The sequence below is a fragment of the Lentinus tigrinus genome (genome assembly GCF_003813185.1).
Source record: "Lentinus tigrinus ALCF2SS1-7 unplaced genomic scaffold L226scaffold_37, whole genome shotgun sequence".
In the NCBI taxonomy this organism is placed as follows: Eukaryota; Fungi; Basidiomycota; class Agaricomycetes; order Polyporales; family Polyporaceae; genus Lentinus; species Lentinus tigrinus.
In genome coordinates, this window is record NW_027137946.1 from 184,618 (window position 1) to 212,388 (window position 27,771).

General features: G+C 56.1%; 11 protein-coding genes across 11 annotated transcripts; 7 read left to right on the forward strand and 4 right to left on the reverse strand.

Annotated features, from left to right (window-relative positions):
- The first annotated feature begins 85 nt into the window (after positions 1–85).
- On the forward strand, positions 86–2,425 carry L226DRAFT_228933 (HET-domain-containing protein). Its single transcript, XM_067673069.1, has 4 exons — positions 86–172; positions 240–1,201; positions 1,260–2,221; positions 2,294–2,425. The coding sequence occupies exons 2-4, from the start codon at positions 260–262 to the stop codon at positions 2,382–2,384; spliced, it is 1,995 nt and encodes a 664-aa protein (XP_067531034.1). The 5' UTR covers positions 86–172; positions 240–259; the 3' UTR covers positions 2,385–2,425.
- A 1,809-nt stretch (positions 2,426–4,234) lies between these two features.
- Positions 4,235–6,238, forward strand: L226DRAFT_228888 (uncharacterized protein). The gene is made up of 4 exons (XM_067673067.1): positions 4,235–4,388; positions 4,457–4,592; positions 5,487–5,743; positions 5,865–6,238. Exons 1-4 carry the CDS (start codon positions 4,359–4,361, stop codon positions 6,066–6,068), a joined length of 627 nt encoding a protein of 208 aa, XP_067531035.1. The 5' UTR covers positions 4,235–4,358; the 3' UTR covers positions 6,069–6,238.
- L226DRAFT_228900 (uncharacterized protein) lies at positions 6,230–7,007 on the forward strand. Its single transcript, XM_067673068.1, has one exon. The coding sequence runs from the start codon at positions 6,409–6,411 to the stop codon at positions 6,808–6,810; it is 402 nt and encodes a 133-aa protein (XP_067531036.1). The 5' UTR covers positions 6,230–6,408; the 3' UTR covers positions 6,811–7,007.
- A 1,298-nt stretch (positions 7,008–8,305) lies between these two features.
- L226DRAFT_470117 (HET-domain-containing protein) lies at positions 8,306–9,253 on the reverse strand (the record flags this gene model as incomplete). Its single annotated transcript, XM_067676280.1, has 1 exon — positions 8,306–9,253. The coding sequence occupies one exon, from the start codon at positions 9,251–9,253 to the stop codon at positions 8,306–8,308; it is 948 nt and encodes a 315-aa protein (XP_067531037.1).
- A 308-nt stretch (positions 9,254–9,561) lies between these two features.
- Positions 9,562–11,643, forward strand: L226DRAFT_616177 (uncharacterized protein; the record flags this gene model as incomplete). The annotated part of the gene is made up of 4 exons (XM_067686873.1): positions 9,562–9,733; positions 9,782–10,737; positions 10,808–10,932; positions 11,577–11,643. Exons 2-4 carry the CDS (start codon positions 9,802–9,804, stop codon positions 11,641–11,643), a joined length of 1,128 nt encoding a protein of 375 aa, XP_067531038.1. The 5' UTR covers positions 9,562–9,733; positions 9,782–9,801.
- Positions 11,644–12,960: 1,317 nt separating this feature from the next.
- Positions 12,961–15,036, reverse strand: L226DRAFT_470106 (MFS general substrate transporter; the record flags this gene model as incomplete). The annotated part of the gene is made up of 9 exons (XM_067676278.1): positions 12,961–13,279; positions 13,348–13,563; positions 13,633–13,782; positions 13,851–14,001; positions 14,060–14,275; positions 14,328–14,441; positions 14,501–14,608; positions 14,658–14,688; positions 14,746–15,036. The coding sequence occupies 9 exons, from the start codon at positions 15,034–15,036 to the stop codon at positions 12,961–12,963; spliced, it is 1,596 nt and encodes a 531-aa protein (XP_067531039.1).
- A 1,308-nt stretch (positions 15,037–16,344) lies between these two features.
- On the forward strand, positions 16,345–17,704 carry L226DRAFT_538932 (GroES-like protein). The gene is made up of 5 exons (XM_067681590.1): positions 16,345–16,639; positions 16,697–16,775; positions 16,825–17,020; positions 17,098–17,513; positions 17,574–17,704. The coding sequence occupies exons 1-5, from the start codon at positions 16,365–16,367 to the stop codon at positions 17,691–17,693; spliced, it is 1,086 nt and encodes a 361-aa protein (XP_067531040.1). The 5' UTR covers positions 16,345–16,364; the 3' UTR covers positions 17,694–17,704.
- A 1,949-nt stretch (positions 17,705–19,653) lies between these two features.
- On the reverse strand, positions 19,654–20,628 carry L226DRAFT_470198 (HET-domain-containing protein; the record flags this gene model as incomplete). Its single annotated transcript, XM_067676289.1, has 1 exon — positions 19,654–20,628. One exon carries the CDS (start codon positions 20,626–20,628, stop codon positions 19,654–19,656), a length of 975 nt encoding a protein of 324 aa, XP_067531041.1.
- Positions 20,629–22,479: 1,851 nt separating this feature from the next.
- On the forward strand, positions 22,480–23,193 carry L226DRAFT_470228 (uncharacterized protein; the record flags this gene model as incomplete). The annotated part of the gene is made up of 1 exon (XM_067676295.1): positions 22,480–23,193. One exon carries the CDS (start codon positions 22,480–22,482, stop codon positions 23,191–23,193), a length of 714 nt encoding a protein of 237 aa, XP_067531042.1.
- Positions 23,194–24,297: 1,104 nt separating this feature from the next.
- L226DRAFT_470151 (class III chitin synthase) lies at positions 24,298–25,055 on the forward strand (the record flags this gene model as incomplete). The annotated part of the gene is made up of 3 exons (XM_067676284.1): positions 24,298–24,354; positions 24,413–24,544; positions 24,603–25,055. Coding segments are annotated over 3 exons (642 nt in total), but the record flags the coding sequence as incomplete, so codon positions are not given.
- A 789-nt stretch (positions 25,056–25,844) lies between these two features.
- L226DRAFT_525958 (uncharacterized protein) lies at positions 25,845–27,295 on the reverse strand (the record flags this gene model as incomplete). Its single annotated transcript, XM_067679014.1, has 5 exons — positions 25,845–25,892; positions 26,052–26,216; positions 26,265–26,522; positions 26,565–26,926; positions 26,989–27,295. 5 exons carry the CDS (start codon positions 27,293–27,295, stop codon positions 25,845–25,847), a joined length of 1,140 nt encoding a protein of 379 aa, XP_067531044.1.
- Positions 27,296–27,771: the final 476 nt, after the last annotated feature.

The window sequence follows — 27,771 nt, forward strand, 5'->3', positions numbered from 1 at the left end:
CCGCGCTGCATGCTAAGAACATGTCAGCTCCAAGGCTGTGCATGCGGCGATGCTATACAAGACGTGATATAAGGCGAGTGACGCTTTAATCCTTGTCTGACTTCCTTCACGTCTCTTGCATAGTACGCAGTGATTCGTCAACCCGACTCGGACAGTTGAAAATCGCAGAACTGTATGTTGAATTTCTTGATCACTAAAGCTGTAGCGGATCGCAATGATGCCATATGTATCTCAACTAGGAACTTTCTGTATACGGCGTATGTGGCTCCTCAGCACCGACCGCGCAGAGCTCCATTTCTTCGCGTCCCCACAAGACGTCGAGGGCGGCTACGCCATCCTCTCGCACGTCTGGGACAAGAACGAACAAACCTTCCAGGACCTCCAAACGCTCCAGCGGCACTGCGCCAAGTCCAGAAAGAACCCTCGCGACCTCGCATGCAAGAAGATCAGGCGGTGCTGCGAGCTCGCCGAGCAGCACGGCTTCCGCTGGGTCTGGATCGACACCTGCTGCATCGACAAGACGAGCAGCGCGGAGCTCTCCGAGGCTATTAACTCCATGTTTCGCTACTATGCGCTCTCGCGGGTCTGCTACGCCTATCTCAAAGACGTCCTGACTCACGTTTCCTTTCCCCCGCGCCGGTTCCCGCCGCTCGTCAACCCTTTGTACGCTCTGAAGATGAGCAAATGGCACACTCGTGGCTGGACGCTACAAGAGCTCATAGCTCCGCGACTTGTCATCTTTCTCTCCAATACCTGGGAGCCGCTGGGCTCCAAAGCAGACCTGGCAAACGAGGTCGAGGAAGCCACGGGCGTTCCAGCGGGGCTACTCAGGCTCGAGCAGTCCCTGAGCGACTTCAGCATCGCTCAGCGCATGTCGTGGGCCGCGGGCCGGCAGACGACGCGCGTCGAGGACGAGGCGTACTCGCTGCTCGGCATCTTCGACCTCCACATGCCGACTCTCTATGGCGAGGGCCGGAACGCGTTCCAGCGGCTGCAGGAGGAGATCCTCAGGCGGAACCAGGACACGACGCTGTTTGCGTGGGGCGAGTTCTGGGAGCTGGAGGACTTGCCGGATTATCGCTCTGATCCGGACACGCGCTCTCGCTTGTTTGCATCCTCCCCGGCGGACTTTCGCGCTTGTCGGACGCTCACTTACAAACCTCGCGAGGGCAGTCAAAATCGCCGATTCTTGCCCTTCTTGGTGAGTCGTTTCGTCGATGTTCAACGGCCCTTGCTTACTGTTCCCTGTATGCTGGCAGAACAGGACCGCATCAGCAGGAACGTCCAAGGGGGCCATGACCTTCTCTCTGACGCCTCACGGGGTACTGGCGCACCTTCCGATAGTCACAATCCGGGGACGCATATACGCCGACTTGTCTTGGTCGACGTCTTCGGTCACCTACGGGCATACCCCACTGTGGCGGTGGGAAGGCGTCGCGCGCATCCTTCTCATCCTACGCCCATACTCGCACAACCCCGACCGTTCGCGCCCCTCGTACACAGTCGGATACCGCTACTTCGGGGACAAGCACCGCCGCCTCGTCGCCCCGCCCGAAGACGTCTTCCGCAAACGCGGGAAGACACAATGGAAGGACGTATACCTCATCCACGGCCCCCCGGACTCCGGAGACCTGAGCAGAGACAGGCCCGACCCGCTCATCGACATCCCGTTCAACCGCCACCTCAATCCGCCCTTCCGCTTCCCCCCGGAGAACCTGCAGAGCTTCGTGAACAGCCTGGGGACGCTCCCCGTGTCACACCCTACGATTGAGATATCGGTCGAGAACGCGGGCAGGGCGTGGCACGCAAGGCCTGGACCGACGACGTTCACGTTCTCGCGCCCGAAGAGCCTGCACTACCCTCCGCTTGTGATCGCGGTCGGCTGGTGCCCTTTCGGACGCAGTCTCTGGGCAAAGGCCTGCGCTATGACGGAGGGTGCTACTTACCACGACCACTCGTGCCAGGATGGGGACCATGTGTCCGACTGGGCGGGGCCGAACAAGACTAAGACGTTTGAGGTGTACAGGAAGGAGCTCTGGCTTGGCATGCTTCCGGGGTACCGCACTATCGCTGTCGCCATCACGCTGTCGTTCACGCCTTGTCGGCTCAACCCGCGGACGCTTATTCTGCATGCGTCTGCGGCGACGATGCAGCTCATGCCGAAGAGGCCTCGTACGAAGGATCCCCCGCCGGTTCCGAGGAAGTTGTATGATGACCCGCTGTGAGTCTGCCTTGGCGTTAGGTGACGAGCGGTTCCGGATAGTGGGCTGACGGATATGCCATTGATGCACAGGCAGCGGTCGAGAGCGAGCACTGCATCGGAGAGCTTGGATTATGCTCGCCGACCCCTCCGTCTACCCCGCGATCCTCGGCATTTCGAGTGAGGGGTCGGGATCTGTGCACGGCCTTCGTCTTCGAGTGCTGATCTGCATAACGGGCCAGAGCGTCCCTCGCCTAAGTAGCGTGTCATGAGTGCTGGCTGCTCGAGGTGGTGGATGCAGGTTCTTGGGTTCTCTTCTCTTTGACTCGCATACCGCGGCTCCGCACTGTCCGCCGGGCGTTCCAAACCCTTCGTTGGGTATCCAACATGAACATGCGGGTCGTCAGCAGTTGACCCTCTTCCGCCGCATCCGCCATACCGGCTCCTTCCCACAGTCCACTCAAGTGTCTCAGATCTCAGGGGCGGCAGACCGACGCTCGTCTCTCGCTTCATCCGCTGCATTAGCGGCCACGCACCAACTGGACAACTACCGAGATCGCTTTCGCCACCGGTACAGAGACTCCTGACTCGGACACTCTGCGTCCTTCACTCATTGCCGGCCCACCGCAGAATCACACTAGGGAGCACGTCCTCCGAGTCCTCCGATGCCACTAGTATCACACAGACTCGGAGGTGTAGACTAAGACAGTCTTCTATCGAGGAGTTCCTGGAGTCTTTGGATCCGTTCTGCGACATCCAGAGGTTCCGCCAGGATAATCCGTTGGCGGTATCCCTCGAGGATGCCCTGGATTACGCCTAGAAATTGAAGGACCTGTACACTCCGCATCGCGCACGTTAGGGCGGTTAAGCGCTCCCTCTTCAAGAGCTTGAGGGCCTGAATTCGCATACGTGTTCGCAGGGGTCATTTCGAAAACCATGCAGCTCTGTAGACGGCTGTTGAAGCACTGCACTGCATCCGTTGGGGTATACCGTAGTATACCCGTGATCCAATAAAAGACTAGTTACCCCCCTCCCTCTGAATCGAATACAACAGATTTTAGACCCCCCTGCTACCGCCCAACTTCCGCTTCTCGACTTCGACTCTCTCGCCCTCGTCCTCCTTCGTGGGCACTCCCTTTCGACGCGATCGCTCAGCTCTCGACGCCCGCCTTTTATATCCGAGTTTGCCAGGCCTCGAGAAGACTACTAAAGCAGTATATTACGCGCTACTCGACGTACAAGCATCTCCACAGCGATCTACATCTCCTCCCACTCCCTTCTCTCTCCACCTCCATCAACATTCCCTTACACTCCCTCTCCTGCTCGACTCCCCTCGTGCGCACCCAGACGGACCATCACACCTTCGGATCTCGCTCACGAAGAGTGTAGGTCCATCACTGTACAGGCTGAGCATCATGCATCATGCATCGTGCATCGTGCCCATGGTTCAACGCGAAGCCTACAAGCTGACGAGGCCGCCTCGAATGAGAGTTGCGACGAGACTGAGCCACTTCCATTTTGAAGTTCCAAGGGCATGAGCCCGCACTAACCTCGGTTGTCCCTCGCGACGGCTCCACAACGCAGGGCGCAGATTTGTTTGATGACTTGCAGGAGGATCACACGCTACCGGGCCATCTTGAGGGCGTACTACGTCCGAGAACCGCATGTCGCGGAGATGAGCCGGCACGACGCCCAGCAAGGGCCGTGGACGAGACGACTATAAGTACTTGATGAGTCGACTGCAGAGACGGGATATTAGGAGACAGGAGACGGGAGACATGGCAGACAAGAAACAAGAGAGCAGGAACACGAACACGGGGACTACGCGTGACGTCACCGCCGCGTGCACTATCAGCCGGGCCAAATTGGGCACCAGAGACGCCGACGAGTGAGGCATGGACGACGTCATTTCTGGATTGCTGGTATGCTGCCACCGCAGGCACGGCCTTATCCAGCCAATCGCTACGCGCAGAAGCTGTTCGTTATGTTAACGTTCTCGCCCCGAGAAGCACCTCAAGAATAGAAGACGGCCGCACACGCGAGGTGAGGTCGACGGTCTGCTCCCCGCCCTCTCGCCCCTCTACCCCCCTCGCCCTCCTCTTCCCTCCCGTCCACAACGTCCACGTCCTCTCTCCCGCTCTACCCCAGGTTGCTCAGGATGCGCTCAGTTCTCTCCACCGTTCTTGCCGTATGTCTTCCCTGCGCTCTCCGTGTCTCACGACAGTGCTCACGCGCTATGTTTGAATCTGCGAACAGCTCTCTGCGTTCTCTGCCGCGTCAGCGAAGCAGATCGTCGTCACCGTCGGCGGAAACACGACGACCAACACCTCGGCCGTTTTCCAGCCCGCGCAGATCACCAATGCCACCATTGGCGACACCATCTTCTTCAACTGTGAGTCCCTTGTTCTCTTCTCGTCGCAAGCGAAGAAGGGCGGGAACACGTCGATACCCTCTATACGCAATCTTTACCTCGTAGGATGGTAGGCGGAGTATATTGGACGCGTCCTTCTTGCGGTCGCTGCGGAAAAACGCGTGCCGGTGCCGTTCAGGCGTGTCTGCATGTATGCAGTTCGCTGGCATCGACATCAGAGTCAATGATTCGCATATGCTCCCCTCGACGTCTACTCCATCTCGTCCGCGGATGCGTTTGTGACTGGCGGAACTCATTACATGCAGGCAAGGCCGAGGAGGTGGCTATATGCGCGTCGTTTCTCCTATCTGAGCGAGAAGAGATACTGGGAAGCTCGCAAAGGGTTTTCCGATACCTCCTCTCGTTCAGGCGGGCTCCTCTTCGTGACTTCTGCAGTATGGTCGAGGAGGGTCGCTCTCGAAATGCGCTATAGGTGGGACATCTTCTGCACGCTGAGGCCCTTCGCCCCGACTGCGCAACTTTCCATCCTCCATGCGACACTATATGCGCTGCTAGGACTACGTAAGAGCCGAACTACGTCCGTCGCGAAGTCTACAGACCTGCATTGTGGAACTTACCGGTTATTTGAGGCGCAGAGGTGTTTGTTACACAGTTCCTCCCTCCGTTCTGCGTCAGGATCCTTGGAAAGCTGCAGGATGTGCGCACGGGATGCGAGAGTCCGCAGCCCCGAGAGACGACGCCATGTCTTTCAGTGTTTCCAGGGCCTGTCTACGCAGGATGTGCCGTTCTAATGGACGGACGTCCCAGCCGGAATGGTTTGACGCGTCAGCTCGTCAGACTCGTAGCATAATCCGCGCATACACTCGCCTCGTCGTTTCTACCCGTACCACCCACTAACCTTCCTTCTGCCCCTAGTTACGAAGGGAAACCACACCGCGACGCAGAGCACGTTCGCATCACCGTGTATCCCCGCACACGACACGAACGTGACGATCAACGGGTTTGACTCGGGCTTCCGCGATACGGTGAACGGGACGGCCATCACCAACCTCGTCGTGCCCATCACGGACAACGGCACGATCTGGTTCTATGACGCGAACACGTGTGCGGCGGGCGGCGTCGGGGGCATCAACGTCAACGACAGCAGCACGGAGACGTTGGATGGGTTCCGGGTGAGTGCCTGAACTTTCCTTCGCACTCAGCGAGCCCGCAATGTGCTCTTTGTGTTGGGTTGTGGTACCGGACCTTCATGGTTTCTCACTCTATGGTGTACTAACATTTTCTGGCCCGCAGCGTAACGCGATCCGTCTGAACGGCACCAAGTCCTCGTCGTCCGCGTCCGGCTCGGGCGGCTCGGGCACCCGCACCGCGACCTCTTCCCGCACGTCGTCGACTAGCGCCACCTCAGGAAATACGTCAGGCAACGGCGCGGAGCGCTCCGTCGTCGTAGGCCTCGGCGCGGCTGTCCCTATGATCATCGCGGCGATGCTCCTCTAGAGCGCACGAGGAAGGTGAAAAGGGCAGCGTATATCCGCTTCGTCGTCGTTCGACGAGGTCCGGCACGCTGTACTTGCATGTTTGATGTGGACAGAGACAGAGACAGTTTCCCATGTCGTACCACGCGACTTGACTTGGATCATTATCCGCTTCGCTATGTATACCCTCTTCCCCTCTTTACCCTTCTTTCCTTCCGCCCCATGACTACCCTCAGTCGCCATCCGCACTTGCCGTTCGCGTTCATTGACAATTCTGCCTGGCTCCCTCCAGAGTCCCAACCGTCCTTTCTGGGATTCACTCGTCTACTTGTACCTAGACCGCCAGTGTCCGCTTGTTCGGCATGACATCACGCTCCCCCCCGTCCCCTCCGACCTCCGAGTCTTCGGGCACTAGCAGCCCGCTTTCCTGCTCACATCTGCCCCTTGCGTCCCTCATATCTCATATCTCTCATATCTACCGTCCTGCGTATATACTGTACGTATCTGTTTTTGTGCTCCTCTGTCACGGTGTTTGTTTGCTTAGTGTCATGTTTTGTGTTGTTGTTCAAGTTTGCTGTATCTCTTGTTCGTGTGCTGCTGCTGCTGTTTTTTGCTGGAATCTCGCTGGTGTTGGCTCCGTCGCTGCTGGAGCGCTGGAGCCTGATAGGACTGTGCTGTGCTGTGCTGTGCTCGTCTGCCTCGTGCACCCGTCTGGTCCGAGCGGGATGGTGAGGTTCGCGGTGCGAACGTTTGAGTGGCCTTGAGTAGGGTGGGTGGTGTCGTTACTAGACATCATCATGTGCGCGAAGAACGGCTTGAGGAGAAGATGGTGTTGCGTCCTGCTATGGGCCCGCCGGGGCGGTATGCACATGGGTTACGCACTGGTTACAAATAGGGTGGCGGTTAAACATGGACTTCACGTTCGCTTCGAGGAGGCAAGCTGGGACTGAGAGTCTGGGATGACACACAAATGTAAGGAGCAAGAGACTCGCACTGGATACTGGGACGAATGCGAAGGAGAAGAGATTTATCTGGAGGCAGAATCAGACGGGGCAGAGGTAGGTTTGAGTACACAACCCAGGACGGAAGGCTCAGTCGTGATCAATCCTCCATAGGCTCCGCATCGGACGAGTGAGAGGGATGGGACAGGTACGACGTCAGACAAACCTCAGGTTCAAATCGTTGTGAGGTTGCCAATATAGCCCGCATACGTCACACCGAGGCAACGTAGCCATCGTCGCCCCCAATTGGAGAGCTGTGGTGGGGAGCGATGAGGAGGGAGAGAACGACAGCACGAAATGAAATTCGAAGTGCTTTGTTTTGCTGGAGAAGCACTTCCGCATGTCGGTCCATTCGTGGACGTGGTCCCCCGGACATGAATGCTCCGACTCGGAGTCTGACTGTAGCATAGCAGCAGCAGTAGCATCGCCTTCCTCCTCCGCCCTCGTATTCGCCCACAGGCCCCCGGGGCTATCAGAAGGCCCGCCATCAGCGAGCGCGAGCCATGCGGCAGGGTCAGTCTGAGAACGGGATGAGTGAATCCGTAGAGGGCACTGTCCAACGCGTATCTCTGCCAGACAATTCCGATAGGACCGGCTCCAACTCGATCCTTCCGCCAAGCACGACACCGAGAGCGAGAACCTGAACGTCGCTGGCGGGGACCCGCTCCAGGGAACAGACACGTTCCGGGCCGAGTCCAGTTTGACGATGTACACGGGAAACGTCCCGGGGTTCCCCGTGGTCAGACTGGCCATGAACTGGCGCATGCTGGACTCGGGGAAGTGGAACGGCGCGTGCAGGAAGCTGTGGTTGATCGGGATGATGGGGTACGACTGGTCTTCGACCGGGTCGTGGAGGAGGTGCACGTCCGTCCATGTCCAAACCGCTGCCGAGTCCGAGCCGTCACTCAACGACTGGCTTTGGCCCGCCGCGCGGGGCTCCGAGTCTTTCACAGTGCGCCAGTGGCCGTAATCCGACCCGACGAGGAATTCCGGACGATCTGTTGAAGAGCGCTCATGGGAATTCGGGGGGACTCGCCAGAGTATGAGGAGAATTCGAGCGTCATCTTCTGACCAGCCCAGGTCGGCGACGTAGAGTCCTGACTGTGGCCGTAACTCGATGAGGGGGATGCGTGCCAACACTCCTTTTGCGGTCTTCGTGCATGTTATCTTCCCCGGATCATCATCATAGGATGGGAGTGAGTGAAAGACCTGTTCGGAAATCGCCGCTCAAGCTGTGTTTGATCGCGCAAGCACGATATTATGCCAACACACACACCTGCTTTCCGGAGGCCTGTGGAGTAGGCTTCGTGTACGTCGTCCTTCCTTGCGTTAGGAATCCAGCTGGTGATGCGGCAAACAGGCGAGATTTCCCTCTCCTCATTACCGTTGAGAACAACGATGGTTCGTCCGTGAACACAGGTCCCCATGCAAACAGGGTGGTGTCCGTGCTTCTCCGCATGATCTCCTCCTGGAGACGCAAGAATGCGTTCCTTCCCTCGCCATACATAATAGGCATGCTGATCTCGAAGATACCCAGCAGCGAGTAGGCTTCATCCTCCACGCGTGTCGTTCGTCGCTCTGCAGCCCATGACATACGTTGAGCAATACTGAAGTCATTGACGGAACGGTCGAGCGTGAGAATAGAACGGGGAATGCCTGTCGCGTCCTCCAGCTGGGCCGCCAGGTCGACCTTCGTTCCCAGGGGGACCCAGTCCTGAGAGATGAAGAGAACGGTGCGGGGAGCGATCAATTCCTGCAGCGTCCAACCCCGTAGATGCCAATTGCTCCCTGAAAAGTATGACTTGCGCGTCCAGCTTCGGTCGTCCTGTCGGATGACGAACGGACGAGCAGAAGGTACGTCCTCCAGATACGCGTAGCACATCCGCGACATGGCGTAGTACTGGAACATCGAGTTGATCGCCTCCGAGAGCTCGGCGCTGCTGGACTTGTCGATGCAGCACGTGTCGTTCCAGATCCATTTGAAGCCATGGGACTCTGCGAGCTCGCAGCATCGCCGAATCTTCGCGGATACGAGGTCGCGCGGGTTCTCGCCGGTGGAAGTGCATGTCTTGATGATCTTCCGCACGTCCTTAAAGGACTGCTCCTCGTTGTTCCAGACGTGGGATAGGATGGCGTACCCATCCTGGACGTGCACCGGGGAGATGAAGTAGTGCAATTCGGCGCGATCTGTGCTGAGAAGCCACATGGCGAAACTACTAGTACAGGCCTAGGTGGGCGAGTAAGAACGGGCATGAACCTGATAGTGAATCTTTACCAGAATTATAGTATTGATTAGGGTGACCAATACGCACTAGACGCTTCGACGACGACCACAAATGAGGAGGTCGTGGTCAAGTCGCGGTGGGAGGGAAAGTGACTTCGTTGGCGGTGAGTCCCGATTTGGCACTTGAGCGCTTCGGACTGCGAGGCTGTCCTCGTCCTCGCGCGAGGCGTTCCGTCAACTTTTCCCCGTAAACATCATTCTGAGTAAACTTCATACATATACCAGCTGGCCCTGCACCTCACAAGAGCACTCTTGACACAAAATACCTGTATTCCTCGTTCTTTGTCGCTGCTCACTGTATCACACCAGACTTTGGCTCTCGGACACCTAGTCGGGACTCGGCGGCGCACTGGCACTGGCAGGCTCCCTCTGACTCGGTGTTGTGGAGATCTCTCTCTGTGAGTGAGTATACGATTTGCTCTGTATGACTTCGGTCTGAAACAGATATAGGATCCTCGCACTCGACTTGGATGTGGCTCCTCAGTACCTCTCGCGCCGAGCTTTCATACTTCTCAGGGCCTGAGGCTGTGCCCGGAGGCTACGCAATTCTCTCGCATGTATGGGGAAGGAGTGAACAATCGTTCCAGGAGACACAGGCTCTTCAGCAGAGGTGCGCTACCACAGGGGAGAATCCCAGGGACTGTGCGTCCGACAAGATTCGGGCATTCTGCGAGCTTGCGGAGGCTCACGGCTACGAGTGGGCTTGGATGGACATCTGCTGCATCGACAAAACGAGCAGCTCGGAGCTCTCGGAAGCCATCAACTCGATGTATCGCTACTACGCGCTTGCAGAGGTGTGCTACGCGTATCTCTTTGATGTCCCGGCCGGCGAGGTGAAGATGCGGTCTCCGCGGGCACCGACGGCGTTTGTGGATAGCAAGTGGCATACTCGCGGATGGACGCTACAGGAGCTTCTTGCGCCAAGTACTGTCTTGTTCTTATCCCAAGAGTGGACAACATTGGGCACAAAGGCCTCTCTTGCCGAGGTCTTGTGGTCGATCACCCGGATCCCGCAGGACGTGTTGAGGGGCGAGAGACGGCCAGGGGACTGTAGCATCGCGCAGCGCATGTCGTGGGCCGCGATGCGGCAGACAACACGGCTGGAAGACGAGGCCTACTGTCTCATGGGAATTTTCGATATCAATATGCCTACCCTCTACGGCGAGGGTAGGAAGGCGTTCCGAAGACTGCAGGAGGAGATCATGAAGACGTCGGTAGACTCGTCACTCTTTGCCTGGGGCATTGAGAGCGAGATGATGCCACTACCAGTCCCCGAGCCAGCACCGTCTCTATCTGAATGCGAGCAACACTACTCGCATCATGCTAAGGCGTTCGCTGAGTCTCCTCGAGACTTCTGGCGTTGCGGCCACGTTCATCGTATCAACCCGTCTGAGGTCAAAAGTCGGGTATGTAGAGTACAGCTGCCTCTCCATTGGAGTTATTACTGACGTGTACCTGACGTTGCAATCGATGCAGTGGCCCCGAGTGTCATGTACCAACGATGTTAATGAGAACATCGCCATCGACAGGTTGCCTTCCTTCACAGATACCCCGCACGGTGTTCTTACGAACATACTCGTCTTCGAGATCGACACCGCGTTGTACGCTCTTCTGCCTTGTGAGCTCCGAAGTTACGACATTGTTGGAGCACACGGGAGGGGCTCGTTCACCAGGTCTCTGTGTCTGCTGCCTGCGTCGTCCTGGTCTTTCACGTCTCCAAGGTCATTCAATGCATCCGACTTCCCCATCATCGACGCTCGTCTAGTACTATCAGCAAAAGCAGTTCGGCTCCATCGGAACTATACGATAGTATACAGAGTGATGGAGCCACGGAAAAGGCACCTGTCTTTGGATAGAGCTGGCTGTACCCTTCGGAATCGCATTTTGTGGAGTATATATCAAGCTCTATACCCCTTCAAAGTGGTCGAAATTTTGCTGACCCACGTCCAGAACCCTCAGCTGTCCGTGATGCTGGCAGCAGCTGGTCCGATCCATGCACGCCGCTAACCAGTCCTTGCGGCATTAATCCCGTATCCAAAACACAACCTTGCTCATGCACCCGCGGCCTACTTTGCATATGCATGATTGGATGCATCGTCTCCATTCTGGCTGGACGAGAGGATGGACGTCCTGTATGGAGTTTCGGCCTCTCAGTGGAGCCCCGTACAGCTACATACAGAGTCTAGGCTCGGCCCTCCTCGCGGGATCCGTCGGCCTCCGTGCCTGAGCCTGACAGCCTGACTAGGTTCCAGTCAGGCCATTGGTGGAGCCATGGCTCACCCCTACCCCATACTGAGTCCCATACGGAGTAAAACTGCGTTTCCTGAGTTACGGGTCTCAAGATGTTGACGTGGGGCGTGAACGGCGCTGCGTGGGTGAACGATAACCGGATATCTCTGATGAGTGCATAGTCGTGCATCCAGGGCAAAGGGAAGTGAAGCCTGAAGACTCTCGACATCCCCTCCCAATCTTGGATGTGATGCTGCGAACAGTCATGATTGTGCAAGTCGGATATGGCATCGGAGAGGGGGAGGTCAACATAGGCCCAAGGAGACCGTGATCGATCTTCTTGACAGACCCCAAGAGCGATGTCTACTTGGCAGAAGTGAACGGTCCCAGAACTTGTCTCCTCCCATTTGTCTTCCAACATGAACCTGATGCGGAAAATGATATCGGTGTCTCGTTCTGCAGGTGTACTCTGTCAGCGTAGAGGACTAAAAAGACAGTACATGCGTACGGACCATGTATGGTAACCGACACGCCTGCTTCTAACCAGTCTTCAACTTGAAGAACCGCAGCGAACCGCCTCGGGAATATCTGAAATGGAGGGTACCAGACGACGCTCGGAACCAACGAGCCAATATCTGGAGGACGGATGGAATTGTGTATGAGGAAGATGTCGCGCCATGTTGAATTTGCTCCGTTCAGGAGCTCAAGCGGGATAGATCGTCGGATAGGGTGATATGATGGGCGTGTGGGGTCAGCTGCGTCCTGGCACCTGTATAACTGGAGGCAGATCTGCCGATACATTGTCGGATACGGCCCCTCACAGCCTCACAAGGAACGAGCAATCTGTAGCTGAGTTTGGACGCCCGAGACGCCAATGAGCAACCACGACAAAGAGTCAGCGGCGAAAGACATGCCCGACAAGTAGTCCATCCCAGTGCTCTCTTTGTCTCTTCCTCTCCAATCTCGCTCCGTACGCTCCGACCGCCCGGGCCTCCGTTCGCTCCCACTATCATGAAGGACGTTCCCCAGCACCATTCCTTCTGGTCTTCCCGTTGACAGCAGGCAGACAGCGCTCCAAAGATGGTAAGCATAGGCCCCCCAAAACAGATAGGATACGCTTGCAGTGACCGGTGCCGGTGACCCCTTAGGCGTAATCATAGCATGCGTTACAATGAAGTGTACTGAGAAGGAGAGCTCTTTTTCTCGCCGGCCTGCGGACCTCATGCTGTACAGGAGGGTGATGATCTTGCATACTTGCTGATCTCATACATGCAGCGTGCATTATCGAGTAATCTGTAGAATACACATTGTCTGTGCCGTAACAGAGGCGTCAGTGCATGCCATGACGAGAAAACCACGTTCCCAACACACCTACTCCATCTTGAGAGCATCGAACATTGTCAAGCCTGGCACTCTCCCTTCACCTCATCGTTGCCTGTCTGCGCCTCTTGACCCTCCACCTCGCCTTGCGAAGAACGGACGTGGTAGAACATCACCACCGCGACTGTCTCAGCACACACCGCCGCAAGCAGCCACCACAGCACGGCCCTCCGCCCCGCGAATGCTTCAAAGCCACCGCTGCCCGGCTTCGCTTCGATCGAGCTCTCGATGGACGTGTCGATTGATAGTCCGAGCGCCGCACCAAGTTGGATCGCGCAGTTGAACATCGCCCCAATCACGCCAGCCATCGTCGCCGGGGCAGTTTGGAAGATCGCAATACTGTAAATTACGAGTTACATGCCGAGGTCAGCTCTCATACGCGCAAGTATTGAGGGAAAGGGACGGACCTGACGTGCATATACGTGATCATCGAGCCCGCAGAGCCGATGATGAGTCCAGGGAAGACGAAGCGCCAGTACCGGTCGGGCGCGTCCCCGAAGGCCAGCAGGATGGTTGCGGCGATTGTGAGCATCTGGCCCGCGAGGATGAGGTACTTGCGCGAGATGTAGCTGCCAAGCGGGCTCGTGAAGCTCAGGAGCGTTGCGGAGATGCCGATAGGGATCCTGTGTGCAATGTGACATGTCAGTACATCGAACAGTAACAGGAGTGGAAGGAGAGAAGAGAGGACGCACATGCGGAGTCCAGATTCAATTGCTGACCAGCCGTAGACCTGTTGCCAGAGCGGGAAGAAGACAACGAAGACGGTCGTCCACCAGAAGTAGGGCAAAAGGGAGACACCGAAGAGTACGGAGAAGTTCGGGAGGAACCAAGTCTGAGGAGGTCTGTGGGGAGAGCGTGATGTGAGTAAGCTCTGTGGCGTCAACATGGGACCGATGTAGTCAGTACGCACACGGCAGCGTCTTTTGTCGGCATCCTCTTCTCCCACAAGAAGAACCCAACGATGAGGAAGATCGAGATGATGAGGGGAGCAAGGACCTCGGCGGACGCCCATCCGGAGCCAGAGCCGCTCGTGATCGCGAATATGAACAGGATGAGTGCAACTGATATACGACCAACCGTCAGCAAGCATGAAGTTACTCGGGGCAAAGAGTGGCATACCGGTAAGGATGGACACCCCGACTAGATCTAGCTTCTTCAGGCCTGCCAAACGCGATCCGATAAGAGGCGCATCGCCCGTTGACGAGTTGTCGTCCCGAGAGGGGATGAGGAAGAGACAAGACACAGCGGCGGGAACGGCGATAACGGTTGTGAACCAGAAGATCCATCTATAGTTGGCGAACTCGACGAAAACGGCGCTGATCATCGTGCCGAATACTACATTAAAATCCGTCAATTGTGAGTTCATCCAACGCAGTGACCCACATACCATTGCCAAGCGCACCAACGCCTCCGAAGAGCGCGATTGCGATGCTCTGTTCGCGCGGCTCAGGGAAAAAGCGCACGATGAGCGCGAGCGAGGACGGAATGCTGAGCGCCGCGCCTATGTTTACGGGCGAGTTAGCAGGTGACAACACCCACCAGGAACAAGAGGCTACTCACAAACACCGCAGAACGCTCGGATGACGATCAGTCCAATCTTGTTCTGCACGAATCCTGCACCCAATGACAGTATGCCGAGGGCGAAGACTCCGGCGACGAATGCCGGTTCTAACAGATAATCAGAATGAGAAACGCCAACATCTGGCTGGGGACTTACTAGGATGATATACGTCGCTGATGCGGCCGCTCTAAAACGAATGTGTTCAATATTAATTGAGGACGTAGAGGCAGAGATAACCACTCACAATCAGGAGGAACGACGCATAGGTGAGCTCGAAGGCGCTCATGACCCAGCTCGCGTCGACCTCGTCGAGGCCAAAAGCCGCCTTCAGTGCCGGGAGCCCGGCGAAAAGGGCGTTGAGGTTGTAGGCATCCAATAGGTTGGCTATGCAGAAAATAGCAAAGAGGAAATACCTCCGTGCGTTTGAGATGCGCACACGCTGGGTTGTGCGCAACCGAGGCTCAATCGACGAAATAGGTGTCGGACTGAGCGTACGTTGAGACGAGTAGCCGGATGCGGCTGCACTGGCGTCCATGACGAACTGAACTGGGATGATGGGGTAACGAGGGATCTAGTGAACGCTCGACTTCGGGGTACTCACCTTATGTAGTCCATGTATGCGAGTCAGGAGATAGCATTGAAGGAATAAGGATCGCCGCAGAATACTGGTATGAGAATCGACGGTCGGGGAAACCAGACGTCACTTCTTTCAAGGAGTTAGCATCTACGGAGAGGCCACCCACCAATCGCGACTCACAGAAGTTGCTGACCAAGATGAACCTGAAGGTCTGATTTCTGTCCGGAAATGCTTGGCAGGCGGACTTAGCGCTTTGGACTTAGCAGTTGCGGAGACGTTGCGACGCGTGGACATTGGGCTCGTTCGCTCAGGAATAATCGAGAATATACACAGAGCTTTCTCCGATGATGCGACTAGGTTACCTTGCGAGATACCACGTTGAAGACGGGCCGCCAGCTTGGACATGTATGACGCCGAGTCGCTCATCGAAGCCCGGTGACGGAGATCTGGGAACCGTTCAGTCTAATCGTCATTGAAATTGATAGCATAAGAAGACATATAAAAATCAGGACATATCCACATGGTCCTTGCCAACTCGACGCACCAGCCCATATCCCAAGGAGTTGCCAGTCCATATGCCTGCATTTGCATTTGCCAGTGCGTCGCGCCGATGGCAGTCTTGAATGGCGTGGGTTCATATGCACAGGTTTTGCCAAGATAAAATGCAAGTTAGACAGGTATTTGCTGCCCTGCGTGTTGCATGATGGTGCCTCGGGAAGTCGGAGCAATAGGCAGCAAGCGCGGGAGCGGAGTTTGAGTAGTCACGGGACAAGCCATAATCTCCGACACAACTTATGAAAACCGATGTCCAAAGAAATAAGCGGAGTTCAGAAGAGACAAGAGCCTTTCGGAGGCTCCCTGTTCACATAATCGCTACTTCTTCCTCAATTCGTCCTTGAAGTGTCAAAGCTTCACCTCTGACAGTATCTTCGCATTGCTCGGAATGAAGGCTGATGACAGCGAGACGCAGAGTCAACAACGGCCCCTCTTTCCCGGTCGTAGCGGACGAAGAGAAGACGCACGCCTGCGCACATTCTCAACCCACTTCAAAAGCCGAGTAGCACTGGCAGAGCCGTAAAGTCATTCCCGTGAACCGTCTCTCATGCTAACTGTACTAGGTACAATCCACTGAGAGTTCCGTCCAGATGCTGACAGAGCTGATGAGCACAGTGGGTCTAGTTCTGCTCCCGGACGATCGCAGCCTCGGGTCGCAGGTGGTTATATAGTAGAGGTGAGTTGCGCCACATTGAGTACTCGCTTTCGCAGTTCCTCTAAACATCAACAACATGGCTCCGACTACGCAGAAGATGCTCGGCGTGCCCGAAGTGGGCAAGCCCTGGAAGCTCTACACCGAGTGGCCTGTCCCTACTCTCGGCCCGAACGACCTCCTAGTCAAGATCGTCTCCGCCGCGCTCAATCCGGCTGACTGGCGTATCCAGGAGAACTTCATGGGCGTCAGCATCCTTGCCAAGAAATGGCCGTTCATCGGAGGACTAGACGGAGCAGGCATCGTCGAGGAGGTTGGTTCTGCAGTTACGGCCTTCGCGAAGGGGGACAAGGTGTAAGTCTTCTCTTACTCGTCCGCGCACGTCACATGTTCCTTACAGTTGCAATGCAGGATCGCCCCAGGCAGCTTTGAGCAGGAACATGCCACTTTCCAAGAGTACAACATCGTTGCAGCTGCGGATGCTGCGAAGGTACAGTTCAATCATAACTTACTGTGCCTCAGGCTGACTCTCTTCATAGATACCGGAGAACATATCCTTCGACCAGGCGGCGACTCTCCCTGTCGCGGTCTCCACCGTCGCATCCGGTATCTGGGCGCACGAGCAAGGCTCACGGTCCGTGAACTTTCCTGCACCCTGGGAAGAGGATGGTTCCACAAAGTTCGCCGGCAAGGCGGCGTTCATCGTCGGGGGCGCGGGATCCGTCGGACAGATTGGTACGTCACAGATCGCTGCGAACGGTTACGCTTTCTTGAGCTCAGGACCTAATTCGGCTAATCGCGGGCTCCCGCAGCGATCCAATTCGCAAGGCTTGGGGGCTTCTCTCCCATCATCACGACCGCCTCCTTACATAACACAGAATATCTCAAGTCCCTCGGCGCCACGTACATCATCGACCGTAACCTGCCCGACGCCACGATCCTAGCAGAGCTCCAGAAGCTCACCGAAGGAAAGCCAATCGTGTACGCGTTTGATGCCATCGGGTACGAAGCGACTCAGGAGCTGGCCTATGCTGCGGTCGCACCGGGAGGCGCGGTCGTGACCGTCAACCCGGCGGCAGACGTGGCCCTGAAGGAGAAGGTGCAGCGTGACGGGAGCGCGAAGGCCGTCGGGGTTTGTTTTGGCGATCTGCGGATCCCGCCGCATAGGAAGCTTGGCGATGAGCTGTATGGCAGGCTGACGGAGTGGCTGGAGAAGGGGCTTATTGTGGTGAGTCTACAAGTATATGCTCAAAGACGATTGCTTACAGTGAGACTTGCCGTCGTGTAGCCGAACAGGGTCGAGGTCATCCCGGGAGGTCTTCTGGGTATCCCGGAGGGTTGCGATCGTATCAAGCACAACAAGGTCAGCGGCGTGAAGCTTGTTGTGCACCCTCAAGAGACCGAATGAGCCCAGGCTGGAGGAGTAATGCAGTACGCATAGGACGTGTACATTCAGGATGTTGAAACAATTGGAGGCGGGCACTCTCCGTCCGGTGAGGCGTACATAGTATTACAACTCTACTGTGGCATAATGATCGCGACAAAGATATCATGGGCCCTACTTCTCATCAATGTCCTCAGGATTGACAACGACATCAATCGTCTCGTGCTCTGCATTCTCTGGCTGCCATCCCTGCATGCGATATGCATCTATAGCTTCCCCGAGATACCTGGACAGCCTCGAGTTTTCGGCTTCGTCGAGACCCTCCCAACGCCTCTCCTCTTCCGAAAACTCCACCGGCTCTCCACCCTCGAGCGTGAGGATCACGAGCTCCTTCCACCTCCGCCACACGACCTCTTCATCTGCTACTAGCATGTCCAAGATCTTCCGCGGGCGGTACAACGGCAGATGCCGTAGCGCGAGGCACGCGAACACGGCCATGCCAGCCTTCGAGCTCATGGTGGTCCTCTCGAGGTAGATGTTGTACATGGACGACGGCCCTAGAACGTGACGAACGAGCTGTCCGAGCAACGCATCTTGGGGAACAGTGAGGATACGCTATTCCCCTTAGTAAGTCGAGCTTGAAGGAGGAGTCGGTGAGGGGCGGTTGAATGACAAGAGTTGGGGAGCGAGGTGTAAGCTTGGCAAGCGTATAGATGGTAGGCATCGTTGAAGGATGTAGGCACAGTGAATCGGCGGAAGCCCATATATCGATGACGATGAGCCTGCAGCACGATGGTTATGCGTGGTGGTCGCGCTCCAGCCGGCATCGTCCAGTCGATGCCTAAGTAGCACGAGGTCCCGTACAAGATCGTACCACCACGAGGCGCCGACGTTGCGAGAATGGATCCGATTGAACAGACTCACATCACCATCAAATGGATAGGAGAAGAGCGTGCAGGGAATCCTCAATCAAGCTCTGATTCTATACAGCAATCGTTCATGAGTACGAGCCCACTGTGCGCCAAGACATGAGTCTCACCGGAAATTATGTTTTGCATGTAAAGAGGAACCTCCAGGTGCCTTGTAAGTTCCTTCAGCACGAACGTTCCGTCAGGGTTGATGGGGCAGAGGTCGAAGGAGAGCGTGATCGACCAACGGAAGGTGAACAAACCGGACTGGGACGCATCTACGCCCACGAAGGAAGGATAGAACGTTTTCGTCAGTCCGTCCCATGTGACGATGTGGTCCTGAGGACACTCATGATCCTCGAGCAAGCCCCCAGGCTGACGCTTTTCTATGAACCGAACGTTTGCCCAGCATCTCCTAAGATAGGGCGATTGAGGCCGTGTTCCGAGGTACGGATGCCATTCTGCTTGATGTAGCTTGCAGACTCCAAGCTGAATCACGTAACACGGCTCGGAGCCGGGCTTGAAGAATGTGAACGTCACCGGCTTTCCGCCGGTCCAAGGCCAGGGCTCCGAGAGGTTGGAAATAGACACCTTCACGCGCCCAGGGGTACGGACTGTGATTATCGAGTCGTACGCAGCCCCAAAGCTGTCTATCGCCGCTTCAGGAAAGCGGAACGGGGAAGTCAAAGCATGACTGAAGGGGATGTACGATCCGTAGTCATCGAGGATCGAGAGCCGGGCGGTCGCGCTGAACTTCGTGATGTAGACGTCTCGCCACTCCCACTTCAAATTGAAGAAGGTGTGGTGGTGACACCGCGCAATCGGTCGCGGTGGAGTGTTCGTGACACCGGTCGCATAGAGCGGAGCCATGCGGTCCGGCTTCTGAGGTAGTAGTCGAAGGACTAGTGCGAGTGGGTTGCAATCGCGGTCAAACCAGAACATATTCGCCATAAGGAGACCCCTGTCTTCGACAACCGGGAGATGGGCTAGGATACCATGGGGCGTTATGGAGAACGAGCGGACATGTCCACCAGCAGAGAGATAACTGGGTTCACCCTATATCGTTCAAGTTACTGTTAGTATGGTATGCTACAGTACACACCGGCAGGAGTAAGACTTACCCCGTCGTCGAGCACGTTTCGGGCATCCGATCCTGGCGTGAACGGTAGTCCGTAGACGAGGTTACCGGATAGCGTGAAGGCAGACGCCGAAGGCGCGAAGAGACCCTGCCATCCGCCCTTATTTCTAGGTGCGTCCGTGAGACTTGCAGCGTTGACTAGCAAATCCATCGGGACCAGCTCTCCCCAGCCAAAGACAGTGGTATCGGGGCTCTGCTTGAGTATCTCCTCCTGTAACCTCTCGAACGCCCTTCTCCCTTCTCCATACAGCGTAGGCATGTTGACGTCCAGAAGTCCGAAGAGACAGTATGCCTCATCCTCGACACGAGTCGTCTTGCGGTTAGCAGCCCAAGACATGCGCTGCGCGACGCTGTAATCGGTCAGACGAGTGGATCCGAGCAATAGGGAGGAAGGGACGCGAGTGATCTCTTCAAGCGCCTCTGCGACATTGTATTTTGTACCGAGTAGCGTCCAGTCCGAGTAGAGGAAGTAGGTGGTCTGGGGGGCGATAAGCTCCTGAAGAGTCCAGCCCCTCGTGTGCCAGCGACTCTCGTAGAACGAAGATGGGAGTCTGGATATGGTGACGTCTGCCATGTAAACAAAGCAGACTAGGGAGAGGGAGTAATATCGAAACATGGAGTTGATAGCCTCTGAGAGCTCGGCACTGCTCGTCTTGTCGATGCAGCAGGAGTCGATCCACACCCATTTGTAGTTGTACTGCTCCGCGACCTCGCAGCATCGCTTGACTTTCTCCGAGGCCAGATCGCGCGGATTCTGTCCGGTGAGGGCGCATCTTTTCTGCAGTTTTCGAATATCTTTGAAGGATTGCTCTTGAGGGTCCCAGACGTGCGAGAGGATGGCGTAACCCTCTTCGACAGCATCGGGAGAGATGAAGTGGTGCAGCTCCGCGCGGTCAGTACTCAAAAGCCACATGTGGTCTTCTGTGAACTGTGAATGTTTAGTACATCCACACGAAATGAGCTACTCACTCGAACAAGGGAGTGAAGAAAGAGAGCAACGCGTATACGCGCAGTAACAACGTGGCGGATGACACGGGCCGAATCCCGATTTCCGGGCAGCGCTCCCGGCCGCGAGGCAGTCTACTATTCCTGGCCACGAGAAGTGGTCAGGTCTCCCTTAGCATAAAGTCGAATCATTTTGGGGTGGGAAAACTACCGCATTGGGTCGGTGAAACACGTTTCAGGTCGCCGGGGCGGGGATCTTGTTCCCATCACGGGGATGGCGAGCGGTCGGTCACGTGGGCATGGTTTGGGACACAACCGCCCTCTCCGGTGGTCTCTTCTGCGGGGCGTGCGGAAGCTTCGGTACGTGAAGTTCAGTGAGATACTCGATGACGACGGGTGTTCTGAAGAGTTCGTGAAGCCTAGCGTATCGGCATGTTCTCTCCTCCTTTGCATTAACTATTCCACAAGCATGGAACGCGTGATACATCTTTTGTACACTTCTGTATCGCGTAGTCAGAGCATCCGTCTCCAGCGCAACATGCGGTTGTGCGGTGAGCAGGTATCATGTAGTTGATGCTTATGTGCCTATCGTTTGTGCGCTGCAAGGATAGTGTGCCGCCACCATTGCCCGTTCGTTGTTGAGTGGCCGGTACGACTTTTCATGTTGCCTTGCAATGTTCGGGACCGCTCGCGTTAATCTGCACATTCTCACGGGGCGGGCCTCCATAGCATGTGCGGCTTCGAGCTCCTTTAACAACGACGCACTTGTGGTGGTGATGGCCAAGAGATGCCTGAAGATCGCATCAATGCAGCAGCAGAGGAGGTTGCAGTAACGTGCCATGACAATATAGGCCTGTGGTGTGTATGGGGACTAGGCGGGAGAAGGACGAGGAAGTCGGCACGTTCGTCCGCGCTTGGTACCGTTGTAGGTCTGATGCGGAGGAACGCGCCGGCTAGGACAAGATTCGGCCGCCTCTTGAGGACCGTTGTCGTGGTCGGCACGTTATTTTCGTGGGTGACGTCGTCGCGGATGTACTCCGACTTGCGCAGCATGAGGCGCGGATGTTCTCCAGTGCACCTTCGAAAAGTTTAACATCGAGCATTGTCTGTTTGACGTGGATGCTGAATTGTTACGGACGTGTGATTGGGACTCCGCCTGGAGAGGAACGGATTTTTGAGGCGCTTCAGAAAGCTGCAGTAGTGGTGAGCGTGGTGGGTGCAGGCGGAGAAGCGATGGTCACGGGGTCAGAGGGCGCCTTATGATCAAGCGCCTTCCGCGGATCGGGAGCCCTCTATCGACCCGTGTTGTCAATCAGAGTTATTCGATCGCGGATTTCGATAGTGGTTTGTCGTAGTGTCGTAGAAGTGGACACCGCCTGCGTCCTGAACCGTATCTGTGCCAGTCGCAGTTCTGTGCTTCAAACCCGGTATGTTTATTGCATGATTGCGGTTGATGCTCACGGTGACCTTTGCAGTCGCTATCAAATACGAAGCATGAAACCAACGAGGCGTTCACGATCGCACTCGTAAGGGTGTGCTACAATTCTCAACGACCCAACACGTGCAGTCTTGGCCTCGAAGACGATTCGGCTATGGGTTCATACGGCGTCGACACACCTCGAGGGAAGGCCGTAGCCCTCTAGCAATACAGCAATGTGTACTTGTGCTCTCGAGCTACGGCGTAGCATTCGAAGCTACGGTGAGTATTCAAAGCTACGGTGAGCATTCAAAGCTACGGTGAGCACCTAAATTAGCCACCGCTAAGGTATAAAACAACCCGCTCAGTACCCTGCGGCTGCACCACTTTCCTCTCGACGACATGCCTGGCAGGCGCGTCCACTTTGCCGACGAGACCGCCCCGCCCTCTGAGTCCCGCTCTGGCTCAACCCATCCAACTCCCACAGGGCATACACCGCGCAGACCACGACGACCGATGCGAGCAGGGGTCGCTGTTTCGCTGTCCGGACCATACCTCGGAACGCCGCCTGCACAAATCATATTGCACCCGCTGCTCGCCGCAACTAACGGCGACGCTCCGCTTGACTGGGACATGTCGCTTCCGGCGGAGGCTTCACGCGTGCATCTCGCTCGCTATCCCCCTCAGCTCGTGGACACGGTGGTCTGCCAGCCGGCGACGAACCCTGCAATGCAGTGCGTCGCCATCATCTGCAACCACCTCCCCTGGACGATCACCGTCACGCCGACCCCGAGCGCAACCTGGACCGCGCCCTACGTGACCGTCGGCGACGTCCTGCACACCCTCTACCGTACGCTCCGCCTCGGCGTGACAAGCGCCGAGCTTGGCGTGCTCGATGCACCTCGTCAACGACGGGTCACCGCCGCGTACATCGGTCGCTACCGTCGTGTGGTCGATCCCTGCAAACGGGATTGGGAGAAGGCCAAGCGCATCAAGCGCATCGACTTCCTTTGTGACCGCCGTGCTTTCCTAGGCATCTCGCTTGTCGAGGGGGGTATCCCGTCTAGGGGACTCCCGCACGGTGCAGTATGGTTGCTACATACCCCGGCGGCTTGAGAGTCTGTTGCTCTCGTTTATACCCTTGCATCCGACAGGTATGTTGTTCGGTCCCTATTACAACTAGAGTTAACGTGCAGTCGTGTAGGCCCTGGTTCGTACCCGGACTCATTCCGAGTCCGTCCGTTATCTTCCTAGATTACGATCCCGAAATGTATTGATGAATGTTCGCGACTGTTATACCGAGCTGTATCGATTTCCTACTACATCCTCTGGAACTTGAATGCTATTGACTGTATATCTCTGTACCCTGCACGACCAATCGCAATTGGCCGGCATTGAATGCGTCAGATAACCAACGAGTTGGTAAGGAAATTCTAATGGACGACGTCATTGGCGGCAAACGTCTATTTATACTTTAAGCCTAATCGTGGAAGGTCGTGCATTCACGTGTTGGAGATCGCTTGCGTAGGTTCGAGTCTGTAACGGTGACTTTTTTACTACCACTTTACTTGCCGCGATCCATGCTTAATGTCCTGGTCTTGCTATCGTTCTCGTTATGTTCATTCGCGCTTGCACTCGCATTCTCCCTGTCAGCTAGCCCGCAAGGGAATGAGTCATAACTTGACAACTTAGCTGTACGTTACTTGAATGACTGCTTTAATTGCGTATGCTGATCGTATCGTACTTCTGAAATTCCTGTATCATGCCTGTCGCGCCGGCGCGCTTGGTCTTCTACGGCCACTAAGGCAGTCGAATGTTCCTTCTCCACACAAGTGGTGGGCTGCAGAGGAGAGATCGGAACACCATCTTCTCACTGGTCTTCCCTTGGTTCGCCCTGGCAAACATCTAGTTTACTTTCAGCATCGTCATCGACCTGCTTCCCGATCAAGGTATCGTCATATTCGGTGGCGTAACTGCGGTAAGTCTCATAACACGTCTGTCGTGGTTGGATGGTACCACTGACAGCCCTCTAGACGCACTGGGTCAATCTCGTTCTCAAGTGGATTTACCTTGGTTTTTTGGCGGTGCAGTTGGTCTTGCCGCTAGGTAACCGACTCAAGAATGATCGTACAATGTACAACATTAGGCTTTGGTGAGTTCGGAATGCACTACGAATTGTATGTTTCGTGTTTCTCACTGTTTTCTCGCACGGTATAGGGCATTCTTGCTGTATACTTGCCGGTCTGGTCGTGCTGGTTGACAGTCGTCGCGTTTAAGGTGGGATCCCTTCACATATCTATTCTCTTGCTATCCTCACACCAATTCCTGCGTTCAGAATATTCCCAACGAATTGAAGGGAGCTTCGACATCTGAGATCCTTCGGAAGATCTTCAACCCGCGTATTGGTGCGCTGATTGCTGCTATGATGCCGACCTTCCATATCTGGTTGGCTGCTTGTCTCCTCTACGTAAGTTTCGTCCCTTGCATTGCAGAGCTAATGCGCAGTCGTCTAACATGTGATGCAGCGTGACCCTTGGCACCTTGGGTTTAACATGATCCAGTACTTATATTTGGCTCCCTCATTCACGAACGTCCTGAACGTATACGCCTTCTGCAACCTCCACCATGTTTCTTGGGGTACGAAGGGTTCGCACAAGGCGGACGCGCTATCGTCGGTATGGTCCAAGAAGACCAAGGACGCCGATCCTGCCTTCGTCAAGGACAGCACACGGAACACGGAGGACCTGGACCCGGCGTTCAAGGACACCGCCGCGCGTGCCCTCACGAAGCTTCAGACAAAGGACGAGATCGGAAAGCCGACCATGGCCGACGGGAATGAGACATTGGGCACGCGTCTTGTTGCGTTCTGGATGCTTAGCAATGCCGGTCTCGCCGTTGCGATCCTGAACCTGAACGGCTTGGGTTCCGGTAACAAGGAGACCGACAAAGGATTATCCACGCGTCCTCACGATATCTAGCCCGGTGGTAACAGCCAATCTCCATCCGGGTTTCACTGCACGGCTTGCTGCTACTATTTGCCTCCGGTCAGTGTCCCAAGGGATCAATCGATCTGCGTACTGCGTATGTGTACTGTCCCGTTGAGGTCGACTGCTTTGTGAACGGTGCCATGAAAGAGGCCTCGACCACGTATGCGGGCATTTTCATTGATGCCACCAGCTGAGTTGAGATGGTGGTTGGGACGCGGACAAGGTCCCCGTCGTCGATTTCGTGGAGATGAATGCCAGTCGTATTGAACCGCGTGCGTCGTCTCCTAATCGTTGTTCATGTACGAGTCACAAACAAAGGAATGGGTCTCTCCTGTTCCACGCTCGAGCCGCAGAAGCGGCACATTGGATCGCGGTGGTTGAGGCGGCCAGGACAAGTCGCCCACACACGTCCTGAAATGCCTCCTTTCGTGTGAGTCATCATCTGTGTTGTATAGCGTGATGTCCATGTTGCGCCGCACATGCGTTGGCCACGGGAAGAAAAGAAGCAATATCGTCTATTGACAAATTACGGATAGGGAGATGAGGATTTCGAGCTATGAGCGAGACGATGCGTAAGGCGGTGGTGCAGATCACAGCGGACATGTGATCTAACAGACACAGGATCGGATGCGTTTGTCACCTCATGAGACCCAAGCGGGTGCTGGGGAGTCTTCCAGCATTTCTCCCCGTACAGCACGTCCTATGTTCTCTCCAGGACGGCGCACTGTGTCCGTTTTACTGTCGGGTATCGATCCGGTGGCACGTGTGGGTTTGAGCACTTTACGTTGGAACGGAAACGTTCGTACGCATTTGGGCGGGGAACGCGTTCTAGGTATAATACATTATCCGTGCAAATTGAGCCATGATGGGTTATATGTATGATGATCACCGACGGAGACGCCGATGGAACATTGCGATCCTTAGTGAAAAGAGCGGTTGGATCGGGTGGATGGTATGCGGATTGAGAGGTCCTCGACAGTTGCAAACCACGATGACGACAGCGGGGATAGGCTTTGGGACGGGACCGGGCGTCCTTTGCTGGTCGGCGACGCCGGAGTACGTTGGCATATCGGTGGCGTTCGCGAAGAAGACAGCGGGGCCGTAAAAATTCTTCGCGCCGCACCCGAGCGTCGCCAGAGCACGAGGGCGAGGCTAGGACGGTGGCAGCTGATCAGGGGCAGACGACGTCTGTGAGCGGACCTCAGAAGGGGCGGAGACCTGCGCGTGGAGCAGATCCTCCGCTTGGCAAAGACGGGTGTCCAGGGAATCATAGATGTCTTGGATGCGCTCTAGGTACTCTATGACAAGGGCAAAGTTGTCGTTGAGCTTGCGCACAAAGGCGGGCAGAGCGTGGTCGTCGGGGGTGGCTAGTTCCTCTGGAGAAAGGTTAACTACTACGATTGCGATCACCAGAACGTATGACGATTCACCTTTCAAGAAAGAGCAAGGGCGCTTGGCCTGGATACACGGGCGGCAGCTTTTGACCCGGCGGTCACATACACACTCAGTGGCCTGACCGGCACGGGCGCACGCCAGGCAGGTCTCTCCTTTGTTGCGCTTCTGTTTCTTGGCAGGAGGAGGGCGAGCCTTGGTTATGATGTTGGACTCGTAGTCGCTTGAGTGTTCATCATAATCGATCTCCAGAACATCGTCCTCCTCCTCCTCCTCCTCCTCCTCCTGCTGGTAATCGGCGTCCTCATTGTTGTTGTTGTCGTCATCGTCGTCGCCGTCTTCGTCCCCGTCGCTGTCGCGGTCTTGCATGCGGCGCTTGGTGGATGATCGAGGAGACGGACGTAGGCGTGACTTTGGAGTACGGCGCTCGCTGTCGGTCGCATCGATGTCGATGGGTTGCTTGACCGTAGCTATTTGCGACAGCACATCGTTAATGTGACGCACACACTCGCACAGAGGGAAGGGGACGTACCATGAGAGGGGACCCCGCGTCGAGACGCTGGACGGGCGGTAGGGATAGGCTTCGTCACGGTCATTCGAGCGTTACGTTTCACGCGCTTGGCACCAGTCGCCGACGCCTGGTAGACCTGTATGGCGGACTGAGTAGTGTCGCAAGCGCGGTCTTTATCGTCCACGATGGCGATTTGTCGAGCAGGGAGGGGTGCACTGGATGTTGGTCGGGGGTCAACGGAGCATTGGTCGGTGGCGAGGCCGGCCGGAGTGGAGGGGGCGAGTTCCTGTGAGTGGGGCGCAGTTGCACCACGCGAAGACCTATCCATGATAATGCGGAGCGAAATGGAGAGAGAAAGGACCGAGAGGAGTGAGAGAGGCGGCTGTCAGGCGAGTGGCGGACGAGGTCGTCAGTGTTTGGCCACTTTATGTACGGAGACCGGACGGATGGAACGCGCTTACTTTATGAAAGGCGGGCCGCTTCAAATGTGATCGGACAGACCCAGAAAAGCTACCATGGCATACTCAGCCACCTGGGGGAGGCTCCGCGACTAATAGGGTACACTATTGCGGGTTGCACGGATATATGACATGACTCATGGTGACTCGGCATCGGTGAAGAACTGAATGGCGGATGTGCATTCCAATTCTGGGGGGATCTCCCTGGCTCAGAAGACCCGTGTGCTGATATTGGGCAAATTCTGATGGAGACAGACAGGCAGATGACGGCATGGAATGACACGCCGTCAACTTCCCTCCAGATCAACGCTGTAGCAACTCTAGTCCTGGCGAATGGCACGGTATG

What these genes read in the sequence shown, in the direction of transcription:
- L226DRAFT_228933 (XM_067673069.1), top strand. Translation starts at nt 260, where the DNA reads ATGTGGCTCCTCAGCACCGACCGCGCAGAGCTCCATTTCTTCGCGTCC. An exon ending in GCCGATTCTTGCCCTTCTTG is followed by an intron (nt 1,202 to 1,259) that starts GTGAGTCGTTTC and finishes GTATGCTGGCAG; the next exon opens with AACAGGACCGCATCAGCAGG. An exon ending in AAGTTGTATGATGACCCGCT is followed by an intron (nt 2,222 to 2,293) that starts GTGAGTCTGCCT and finishes ATTGATGCACAG; the next exon opens with GCAGCGGTCGAGAGCGAGCA.
- L226DRAFT_228888 (XM_067673067.1), top strand. Translation starts at nt 4,359, where the DNA reads ATGCGCTCAGTTCTCTCCACCGTTCTTGCC. An exon ending in TTCTCTCCACCGTTCTTGCC is followed by an intron (nt 4,389 to 4,456) that starts GTATGTCTTCCC and finishes ATCTGCGAACAG; the next exon opens with CTCTCTGCGTTCTCTGCCGC. An exon ending in CGACACCATCTTCTTCAACT is followed by an intron (nt 4,593 to 5,486) that starts GTGAGTCCCTTG and finishes TTCTGCCCCTAG; the next exon opens with TTACGAAGGGAAACCACACC.
- L226DRAFT_228900 (XM_067673068.1), top strand. Translation starts at nt 6,409, where the DNA reads ATGACATCACGCTCCCCCCCGTCCCCTCCGACCTCCGAGTCTTCGGGC.
- L226DRAFT_538932 (XM_067681590.1), top strand. Translation starts at nt 16,365, where the DNA reads ATGGCTCCGACTACGCAGAAGATGCTCGGCGTGCCCGAAGTGGGCAAG. An exon ending in GGGATCCGTCGGACAGATTG is followed by an intron (nt 17,021 to 17,097) that starts GTACGTCACAGA and finishes GGGCTCCCGCAG; the next exon opens with CGATCCAATTCGCAAGGCTT. An exon ending in TGGAGAAGGGGCTTATTGTG is followed by an intron (nt 17,514 to 17,573) that starts GTGAGTCTACAA and finishes GCCGTCGTGTAG; the next exon opens with CCGAACAGGGTCGAGGTCAT.